Genomic DNA, 11,405 nt, shown 5'->3' with positions numbered 1-11,405 from the left:
ATTGAAGAACTGATATTAAAATGGTCGACAAAGTGTTTTTATAACAATTCTACGAAAACAGTTATTTATTTCAGAAATTTTACATAATTAATTAACATCACTTTGACTCAGTTTTCTGACAAGCGTTACTCAGTTTACGTTCGATATTTATCAAAAACTGTCCTCATGTTGTTTGTATTTACTTGAATTTCAATTTAAAATGGCCATGTAACATCAGCGTGACGATGGTAAATTATCGCCCTTTGAGCTCTTTTACGTCTGATTTCAATTGAGCAATTTCTTTTTCATTTTCTGCAACGCGTTTCTTCAACGAGGCAACTTCAGCAACCAGGCTTTTTACGTCAGCGTTCTGCAAACAAATAATTGTTTCAATGCACATTCTTTCATTTACTTTAAAATATGCTACTAGGACAGATCTATGTGATGTACATATTGTTTTCATTGACTGTTGTTCATTCAACCCTAACAGCACTGACACATGTTATCTTATTTCTGATATAGTTTGCGTAGTGTAAAGACTGTTCTCGTTCTCCGTTGTTCATTAATCGCTACCCACACTGGCACAAGCTATCTTATTTCTTGTACAGTTTGTACATTTCAAAGACTGTTCTCATTGTCTATTGTTCATTTCCCACAGCCAAAACAGACAAATGTTATCTTATTTCTTATATAGCTAGTGTATTGTACAGATTATCACTTCCTATACTGACTTGTAATTCTTGAATATTATAAATAATTTTTAAGAATCTTTACCAATTCCAGACATAAATTTTTTCGTATTCCTCCAAAAAGTTGTAATGTACTTTAAGCATAAAAAACACATAAACCTAAACACCTACATCAGTACTGCTATCAGATTTGGAAACTCTTGACGAACTCAAGCCAGCTAGGACATTTTTCTTTCCAATTGACGAAGAACTTTTCTCCTTTGGTTTAAAACCTTCCTTCAATGAAATTGTTTTCGGTTCGCTATTTTTTCCAGCAATCCACTCGTCAGACGTTAACGCTGGCTCATCAGAGGCAGTATCAGGAAAAATATCATCTTGAAACAGCTCCGACTAGTGTAAATGTTGAAGAATTGATGATGGTGAATACGACAAGATAACTTTTAAACATAATGGAAAATATCTAAATATTCAATAAACAATCAAAGAAACATAACACGAGCAAGTAATCACATACTAATATTTTAGCCACGTAAATCTGACAGTAAGTGAGTGTAGAGATTTTAACGTCTGTTACTGAAGCAGTGCCTTGTAAAAATCATGTGCACAAACACAACATACCTTTCGTGGAACGGTGAAGCTGATTGGCTCACAGATCGCTTTCGTACTATGAAGTTTGAATACTCGAACAACTTCATTATGGTTTACATTACAGCCTCGTTTTGGCATAAAAGCACACCCCTTTTGAGGGTCAGAGCTTTGATATGTGCTGAGGTAGTGGCAATAGGGTGCATCTTGTACCAACTCATAGTATCGAATGACGCTGTCACCCTGAGTTTAAATGATTGTGTTTCATCAAGTGGAAAATTAACTGGTTACGACCATAACTATTTTATTTTAGCAAATTAATTATCAACAGTTAACCTTAAAATGATCTTGTTTCTATGAGAATGTTGATTATAACAAATGATGTGGTGTTACGATGTTATGATAGAAGATAATTTTAATACCTTTCCAACAAGATATACCATCTTCGTATCTGGATCATAATATGGAAAGTTTACACCATTACTGTTGTCAAGCTCATTCAACTCCAAAGGTTTCTCCAAATTTTTCTGTCAAAGGAAAAAACTGATGTGTGAGAATGTTCAATGAATTAATAAAAAAAAAAAAAACACTTGAGAAAAACGACGATTTTTTTGAGAGCAAACATGTTTCGACATTATCAGAATGCCAACTTCAGTGCAGAGTGGTTAGTGTTAAGTAATATGATACGTAATATGATATGAATAAATTAATTACAATGAATAGGATTATGATTCAGTTACTAAATATAAAATATTTACAAAAAAGGAAAAGAAAAATAAGTATTAAGAACTTATAACAAAAAATATTATTATAAAGTAAATATAGTGTTGTAGTGGTGAACTTGAATATTTAAATCGGGATTAGTTTTATTAATGTGTAGAGCTTCCTTGATTTTGAGTGAGAAAGTGGATTGATCAGTGTCGATGATTTTAAAACTGGAAGGTGAGAATTTGTTTTTACATGAAGGAGAGGCTTGAAGATGTTTGTAGATAGTGGAGTTTTTGTCTGTGTGAGTATGTTCCTTTATCCTGGTAGATAATTGGCGAGAAGTTTCACCAATATAGCGGAAATTACATCCCGCACATGAAAATTGATAAACTACCATAGATTTGGAAAGTTCGGGAAGTGGGTCTTTAAATATTTTATATTTAGTAACTGAATCATAATCTTATTCATTGTAATTAATTTATTCATATCATATTACGTATCATATTACTTAACACTAACCACTCTGCACTGAAGATGGCATTCTGATAATATCGAAACATGTTTGCTCTCAAAAAAATCGTCGTTTTTCTCAAGTGTTTTTTAAAATTGCTGCTAATTAGAAATTATGAATTAATAAAAGGAATTTTGAAGAGAGATGCTTCCGCTAGGGAGTTCCAAAACTACAGATTTCCTGTAAAATCAAGCTCTACTGAGATCAAAAATTCATTATCCAAGCTGGTGTGATTTGTAATTTGAAGCTGGCATTGAAATCCACATACCAAGACATGAAAAAAAGCTTTTCTGATATGTTTTCATGATTGCGTAGACGCACTATTATTAACGAGCACTTAATGTAAACAACAAGTTTTTTGAAAATAGACAAGTTTTGACATCTCATGATGCCATCTTCGGTATCAGTGAATAATTACATGTATGATAGAAAGTTTATAAAGGTAATATGATACAATAACAACAATATAAATATATAACCATGAATAAATTATGATAATAATTAAATATAAATATAGTTGTATCCACAAGAAAAAGATGTGGCTTCGACAAGATTCAAACTCAAACTTTCATGAGCCAAGATTGGAAGCAACTCCATGTAAGGTTAAATTTTTTCAATCTGATATTAAGGCTATAGAATGAAATCTAAATATGAAACCATAAAATGCCCATAAAGTTGACACTTCTAATGTGCCAATGTAATGTCTGGGAGAATAATTTCATACCTGATCCCAAACAGCCCATTCCCTTTTGCTCATTCTTGTAAATCCAGTAGTGAAAAGAAAACCCAAGTTACTACAAAACACTACTCTTTGGGGTTTTGCACCTTCATGACATTTACCCTCCTAAAACGTAAATAAACAAAAATCAAAATACATACTTCAATAAATTAAAAAACACAATCCAATGAAATTCATTCGATAGCTATACATCTCCAAGTGAAAAATACCTGTTTGACATCACCACTACGTGGGTCAATTATACGTAATTTTTTGTCTTTGCATGTTGTGGCAACAAGACTACCAGTATGATTCCACGATATGCTGTAAATTAAATCTGGATGACAATCAATAACATTAATAGCTTCTCCTGTCTCCAAATTCCACACGGCCATAACATTATCATGACTAGCACTAAGCAAGATATTCTCAGCTACTGGGTTCCAAGCCAGTAGCCCAACCGTCGCTGGTGAACACCTTCAAGTGTTAACAATGGCTCGGTGATGTTGTCCAAAAGTCCACCATCAGGAATCTGCCAGATTTTAACTGTTGTATCTTCAGAAGATGAGGCAATTAGATTATCATTAAATGGGCTCCAGGCTATATCCAAAACATCTTGCTTGTGCCCAGCAACTTTGGGAGCATTAAGGTCCACTCGGCCAACCTAGAGATGTGTCATTGCGGATGGAGAAATGTTGCAACACAAAATACAAGGCATAAAAATAGTTTTGACATGGAAAGTTGTTTTCATTTAAAAAGACAATATGCAATTTTACACAAAAAAAAACAATTGGAAAAATAAGCTCAACACATTTGTTCTTGAGCAGTGGGGAAGCTGCTTTCTTACCCTAACTTTAACACAAATAAGAGATAGTTATGCAACTTTAAATATGTCAAATATGAGGGCAAATTTGTGCAAAAAGTTCAACAATTTCAATGTATGCCCCCCTAACTTTTATTTGCCTGTAAATTGATGACTTACCGGGAACATGAAATTTCTATTGCAAAAATAAACTTGCCCCTTTACACAGTAAGTTTTTAAATTAATTTAAAAGGTCATAATCCCCAGACCAAGAATGACAAGGCGAACAATCAACGATTTATGTACATATAAATTACAGACACATCTGGCGTAAAATAAAGAAGTTGCACACCCTTACAACAGGCATTTCAGAAATATTTTGGAGCACCAACGACTATAAATTTTCAACAAACGACTGTAGTAACAGAAAGAGAAAGAAAAAACACATGTGTGAACGCCCAGTGAAGCAACATTGATGCACATAACTGGCTAAACGCGAACAAACACACACGAAACACCACTACACAAATATTTCAATTAAGCTGAGATTTAGTAATACCTTTTCCAAAGGCAGAACAAGAAAACTTCCACCGCCTGCCGACTCCAAGACGATGGCGATAAATTTTGGATTTACAGCACAATACGGCGCTTCCCATGAATTTCTGGTCACTCGCATACCTTCGTAGGAATGATCCTTCTTTGACCCAGTGCCGAACACATGTCGAAATTTAGACGAACGAACAAAGTTAGGCATTTCTTAAAACTCACTTAGTGACTTGCAATTTACAGTAGTTGCTCCTTCTCAACGCTTGCTCAAATCTTCGAGAAAAAGAAACGCTTCGATGGTGGAAGAGGAAATAGATGTTTATTCAATTTTTCACTCTGTGTTTCAGGGGGGATCTACTGCAGTGACGTCACAAATAATTTGCTTATTCATTTTGCCTATTTATTGATTGGCTGATTGAAGGCGCAGAAGGTGCTAATTCATTTTGCGGACTTACATGACCAAAATAAGACATTTCTGAATGGTAGTTTTGCAAAGTGCCAGGAGCTGACATAAAAATTTGTTGCTTGAAGACCAATTAAACTTTATTGCGCCTTTTACAAAACTGAACTTGGAAGAATTTGGTAAAACTATAATATATTTCTTAACCAAAATTAAGCAGTACCCATTAATTACTCGATGTTTATTTCAATACAGTGAACTGTAATATAAACTGTAATATTATAGTTCAGGCATAATGCTTCAATAGCAAAATAGCAGACCAGTACATTATTTGACACATACACATACATGCAAAATTGTAAATCAATACCATCATTTATGAAATACTTTTATTTAAAAGAGTTTTATTTTTCATTGCATGTATGTACGATTGAAGCATGAGAAAGTAGAAATCAGACCAAAAGAGTGTAAAGTTTCTCTTGTCCCTTACAAAAATGTAAAGATAAAACTAGTAACCGAGGCATTTCTGATACTTTTGGTAGGAGAAAGAATTGCCGTTCTGCAATAATGAAATTATGTAATTCTGCATTTTCAATTTCAAAAAGCTTGCCTTGCCTCAAAAACTTAAAATATCGTAAATTAATGCCGAGATGACACCTATATGGTCTTGAAACCATTTTTCTCAAGACATAAAAGTCTTTATAATATGACACAAGATAATTGTAAAGTCATGTATTAATTCAACAATATATAATTTGTTTCCTATCGGGCTTCTCTGATTCTACTGATGAATTTGAATAATTTACAAGCAAATGATAAATATTTCATATATTCTTGCCAATGAATGATCAGTCTTTCAAAGGAAATCTTCTCAAACATGCGTTCAACTCTTCCTCTCATTAGTGAATCATGGCATCATGAGATGCCGAAACATTTCTCAAAAAACTCGTCGTCAACATTAAATGCGAATAATTAAATCAAAATAACTATTTTTAGGGATACTTATGTGCAATCGCCACAATATTTTCATAGTTTCTAGCTTTCTGTAACCATAAATAATAAATATAACCTTACGCAATACATTCTAGAAGTAGAAATCATTTGATTATTGTAAGGTGGACGTTGAAGACTAAATGGGATCGTGTAGTTATCTGTGATAGTTTTGTCGGTGTTAGTTTTGAATGATACTAAGGCTGCATCAAAAAACCTCACAGAACGAGCGTCTACCACTGCCATCCCAATTTCTTTGCGTTCTTAAAAAAATTCCAAGCATCGTTGCACCACCGATGAAGATTGAGCTCCACAGAAAAAGACGATCCAGTATTTTAGCGGCCAACGTCCATTGCTGGTGACGTATTCGCATCACATCTTCGCTTACAGTCTCCCCAGTCTCGTCGGTGAAATACGCTTTGTCGTTTTGAACATTTTGTGACGCCAGTTCGCTTCCAATTGAGCCAAGAGTGACTTTGAGAACATTGTGATCAGTTGTAGGTTTTGCGCGACTCTCGTCAATTTCGCATCCTGTTTCATGATACTGGTTACGAGTTGTGCCTGCAGAAGTAGGGCCACGTTGATATTCACCTAAAACGTATCCGTTATTAATGATCGCATCAACGTTTTCACGAATTCCACGATTGATTGTTTTTCTGTCAACTTTGATGCACTTTTGAGCAGACTCACGAAGAAACACGACCCTAGACATCCACTGTAGCAGAACGACACGCATCCAACGAGGCATTTTACGATTAGTGCGATGATAAAAGTTGAGAATTATCGTCGTTGCAAGAAGTGCAGCTCCAATTTCCAATATTGTTGCAAAATAGTACTGCCCCAGTAACGGAAAGCCATATGAAGGCATGATTTCTGAGGTCAGTTGTTGAAATACCGTCATCGCCAACAACACTGTGATGCTAAGACCGATACGCTCGCCAGATTCTGGAGGTAGGATGAAGCCTGCAAAAGAAAACTTTGACAAAGTGATGCTGAAATACAATTTTTTTTACTTATAATTATCTCACCAAGAAATGTCATGCAAGAGATCATTAAACAAGGTATCACCAGATTGATGAAGTAATCCAAATTCTGACGCTTCATTTCGATCGTCATTTGAACTACCATCCAAGTGTCGTTTTCGCGCTTTAAAGTACAGTTTTCTCTCATCACTCTATAGATTTCCCATTCACCATTCTTGATGTAATCATTTGTGGGACGAGTCCCGTTACTTGTTGTCATTAGTTTGAGCTTTTTGCTATCGTATGTCCAAGAACCGAACTTGAGAATACATCTTTGCTTATCAAGGGGAAAGTACGACACGTCTATAGTGCAAATTGCTTTGAAAAGAGCAGGACTTGACCACAAACATGTTCCATTTTTGTAAAGCTTCACCAAAGTCTTGTAAGTCTCTTCACCACCGCCAGTACGATCTTGTTCATCTACACTAAAAATTACGATAAATCTTGTAGGTTTCATAGAAATGCATATAATTATGAAAAAAAAGAAAATGACCCGAAATATATATCGGCCGATATTACAAGAAAGTTAAAAAATATATTTGCTGTTCATCTTTTTTTATGCATATGATTTATCAAATTGTATGTTCTCTGTTGTTCATTCATCATTCTAGCACTACCTATACTGACACATCAGTAAAACAGTTATCATTTTCTGTTGGTCATTTGCATCACTACATATACATTGACACATATTATTTTATACTTATATTGGTCATAACAGCTGTTCTCTGTTGTTCATTTATACCCAAATACATATATGAAAATAAATATTTATAAAATTAAATAAAAAGTACACAATCTAACAGAGTGCTCAATATCTTTTTGGATAGAGCAAAACACAGTGTATGGGATTCACAATATCGTTTATTTTACTTTTTTCAATATTTATAATTTAAACAGTTCATTCATACTTGTAATACAAGATGATGTCCGGAGTCCAAACGCTGCTCGGCTTAACATTGATAGAAGATATTTCCTTGAACTCCGTCTGGTTCTCCCAATTCAAAAAAGGATTTGTCCACTTCTTTTAAATAAAAAAAAAGCAAAATCTTGTATCGAGAGAACAGCCATATTTATCGTAAATTGCCGGCACCGAACTGGGGACCATATATGTTGGTCAACACTTATCATGATGATTTATAGAATATCGGACGTTTGACGTGTTCTTCTAAAAGCGATGCTTTCATTTCACATGCAAAAACTCCACTTTTACTCAAGTGTTTAATATATCTAAAAAACTTCACAATTGTCCTGCTGATGAAATGAGGAAAACTCTATATTCGCTTGGTAGAGCAAATTCAAAAATATCTGCGCTAAAAGTTTTTTATTTTTGGGGAGAGTTTTATCCAAAAGAGCTCATACAAATCAAAGACTTACCTGACGGATCCACACATGAACTTGTATCGTCTGTTCTTTGGCGTTCTTTATGAGCAAACGAAAACAGGAAATTAATTTTACGATGAACACCATATGCAAGAGTTGTGACATGTGTTACAGAATAATGCGAACATTTCGGAGTAATTTCATGAATTTTATTTGAAATTCAGTTTGCGAGACGTTGTTTGGGAAATATTTTCTCGTGTAAATATTGAGCCATGTTAGCCAAATATAGGGCTAACGCAGCAACACAACAAATGAATATATATAAAAAAACACAAGCCCTCTATTAGGAAACATGAAATTTTTACGGGAAAAATCATTTTCGGTAAAGTAAATTTGGTTAACAGCTGCATCATGTATGCACGCAAACCAGAAAGATGTCAACTCCTAACACTAAAAATGTCAATTTCTTAACAGTATACATACCACTTCTTTTATTTTAATTAAAGTGATATCGAAATGAACAGTAACCGCGTCACTATAGTTTTTCACAGGCAAAAACTTTTCCCCTTTGTTCGAGTATTTGCCGAACAAGTAAGACAACAGCTTTCTTTGTGGATTATTCTTCGCATGATTTGGCGAGTAAGATAGACCTGAAACATTTCAACAAAGAAACTCACACCCATATTGTGCGAGCAAAAGCAATTTTACTGATTTTATAACTAAGATAAAAGAAAATTCAAAAAATAAGCATGCAGCTGCATACTGTTTCATGCATGAACTTCATACAAAGTAGCTTAGTAGCTAACATTTCCAATTTTCATGAAGTAAAGCAGTATTATACGTTAAAGATAACAAATTCACAATTGCTTTTAAAAATATGTTTAGAAATGCTAAAAATGAACAAACTTACGAACTGACAAACTATTCTAGAAACTGCTTGAAAATTTAATTTCCGAGGGAATTATATTCATAAGAGGTCAATACAGTTGAACAGCTTACTAAAATTGGCGTCAAAACCCTGATGTGCTTTGAAAAATTAAAGAAACTTGTGTTGTATTTTTATTCGAAAAGCACAAATGATTTTGCGGCAGTTGAAACAATTTTTATTTTGTTTACAAGTCAATAACGAAGGGATTGTTAAATATCAAATGTGTAATGATAAACCCGCTAGGTAAATTCGATCTTATCTCTCAAGGCTACGCTCAAACCTCTTTTCAACACAAAAACCTAATATAAGTATATATATATCCATGGACCGAATGTAGCCAAAAGCTGTTTGATACTTCACAAACCTCGTTCAAATGAAAATACTTCACGTTTGTTTATAGGTACTTCAAAATTTACGTGTACATAGCATGTTTTCACGTTAAAAGATGGCATCGTTTAGTGTAAAAAGTAAAACTTGTTGTGTGGATGTAGCAAGACTTTTTACCAACGGCAAATGGTTTTGCCAGTGTTAAAATGCTCTCTTCTACGATAAAATTCTGACAGCATTTTGAAGTTTGTCATACAAAAGAGTCAACCGAAATTTTTTCGTAAAGCAACCAAGATTTAGAGAAACAAAAACATAAATACAAAACTTAAAACACAAGTAAATTAAAACTTACCGAGATGTAGAGAGAACAATATAAGGAAAACAGACAGTGTGAAAGCCATGCTAAGCAATTTGTACAGCGCGAACTCGAAGACAGCTGTTAATTACAGAGAGAATTTCAACACTTAAGATATATGACTTATATACGTAATGAATTCATAAGGGTGCAGGGCTGCAGGCGTATCTTGATTTTAACTCACTTTAGTTAATTAAATAAAGAGCCTGTTTGAATGAGGACTCGAAGTTATTGATGCCAAAAGCACAGAATACTAAAATAAAAAAAACTCATCTTTTGTGATTTCATTGTAAGCACGATAACTTGTCCATTTGCCAGTGAGGGATAAATGCATCCTTCAAAGAAAATTTCTATCCAGTAGATATTTTTGCCTTTCGTGCAATAGGCCCCAAAATGTTTACATTCTGAGCTGAATGGAACAAGTAAGCCAATAGAGCTTTCTAAACATTATAGTGCTTAGAAATCATTATGTAGGTGTTACATCACACGTCGTTGTCGAGAGTTACAGAAAAATCGATGTTCGTGCGTCTTCGGTACTCTTAAATTAGTAACACGATACTATTCAGAATGACTGCACAGAAACTATTTCTCATAAATTAAAAATTTAAAAATCAAATTTCAAATAAATTTTAAAATAGCCAAAATACTGCACATAAAAAAAACATCACATATACATACAATCCTACGCACATATTCTTTAATCGCATTTGAACGCACGAATTTATTTACTCGTGGCCGTAGGAACATTTTGATTATTTTTGGGACTGGGGGCAAAACCACGAAAAACTTTTGAAAATTCAGTATATTCACCAAAATAAAAAAATATAATTAATAGCACTTCTGCATGTTGCTCATCCACGCAGCACAACATAATATCAAGAGTTTGTCACTACCAGAAGAACTACGTGAAATAAGAATTTTCATATGTTTAACTGATAAGAGTGTATTTGATTTGTGAACTAAGTTGTTGAAGATTTTAGTCAGTAAAAGTACAACGTAAATTCAAATAATGAAATGTTATAGTCATGTTATATATAGTTGCCGTTAGCTGTCTTTTTAAGTATGAAAACAAATGTCATGCACAGTTTTACATTAGTTTTCGTATGCGTAATAAAGTGAGTGGAACGTCCTTTTTTTATAAAACTACTTTAAAAAAATCCTTAAGTTTTTTTGCAGAAAGTTTTTCTACTATAGTATCTGGTTCGTCAAAGCTTTCCGTGTTACGTTTTAATTTAAGCACACTCAGAAATGCAAACGGTAAAAACGATTTAATCTACTATTGGAAACAGGTGACATTCAAATTCATCAAGCTATATTTCAAGATCAAGTGACATTCAACGTCATTGAGTAATTAAATTTTTTTTCCAATAATGTTAGTTATGCATTTTCATCTCCTAGCGAAAATTGGAATGAATCGTTTGAAATAAAAAGTTACAACAAAACTAATTCAAAAAAGATCGGATATTTTTGAACATTTTTCAAAATTACGGGAAGAAATACAAATCAACTGCAAAAAACATAT

General features: G+C 33.6%; 2 protein-coding genes across 2 annotated transcripts; both read right to left on the bottom strand.

The window, feature by feature from the left end:
• Positions 1-35: 35 nt before the first annotated feature.
• Positions 36-4,878, bottom strand: LOC124434552 (coronin-6-like). The gene is given in 8 exon segments (XM_046984435.1): positions 36-349; positions 840-1,058; positions 1,287-1,496; positions 1,676-1,780; positions 3,197-3,316; positions 3,421-3,647; positions 3,650-3,854; positions 4,552-4,878. Coding segments are annotated over 8 exon segments (1,398 nt in total). The 5' UTR covers positions 4,747-4,878; the 3' UTR covers positions 36-232.
• Positions 4,879-5,673: 795 nt separating this feature from the next.
• On the bottom strand, positions 5,674-9,990 carry LOC124434551 (neuronal acetylcholine receptor subunit alpha-10-like). The gene is made up of 6 exons (XM_046984434.1): positions 9,881-9,990; positions 8,757-8,923; positions 8,328-8,372; positions 7,862-7,974; positions 6,957-7,375; positions 5,674-6,891 (listed from the first exon to the last, which is right to left on the bottom strand). The coding sequence occupies exons 1-6, from the start codon at positions 9,927-9,929 to the stop codon at positions 6,137-6,139; spliced, it is 1,548 nt and encodes a 515-aa protein (XP_046840390.1). The 5' UTR covers positions 9,930-9,990; the 3' UTR covers positions 5,674-6,136.
• Positions 9,991-11,405: the final 1,415 nt, after the last annotated feature.

This window comes from Xenia sp. Carnegie-2017, unplaced genomic scaffold (genome assembly GCF_021976095.1).
Source record: "Xenia sp. Carnegie-2017 unplaced genomic scaffold, XeniaSp_v1 HiC_scaffold_14, whole genome shotgun sequence".
In the NCBI taxonomy this organism is placed as follows: domain Eukaryota; kingdom Metazoa; phylum Cnidaria; class Anthozoa; order Malacalcyonacea; family Xeniidae; genus Xenia; species Xenia sp. Carnegie-2017.
Note: the sequence above shows the minus strand (reverse complement) of the source record. Positions and strands in the feature narration are given on the sequence as shown.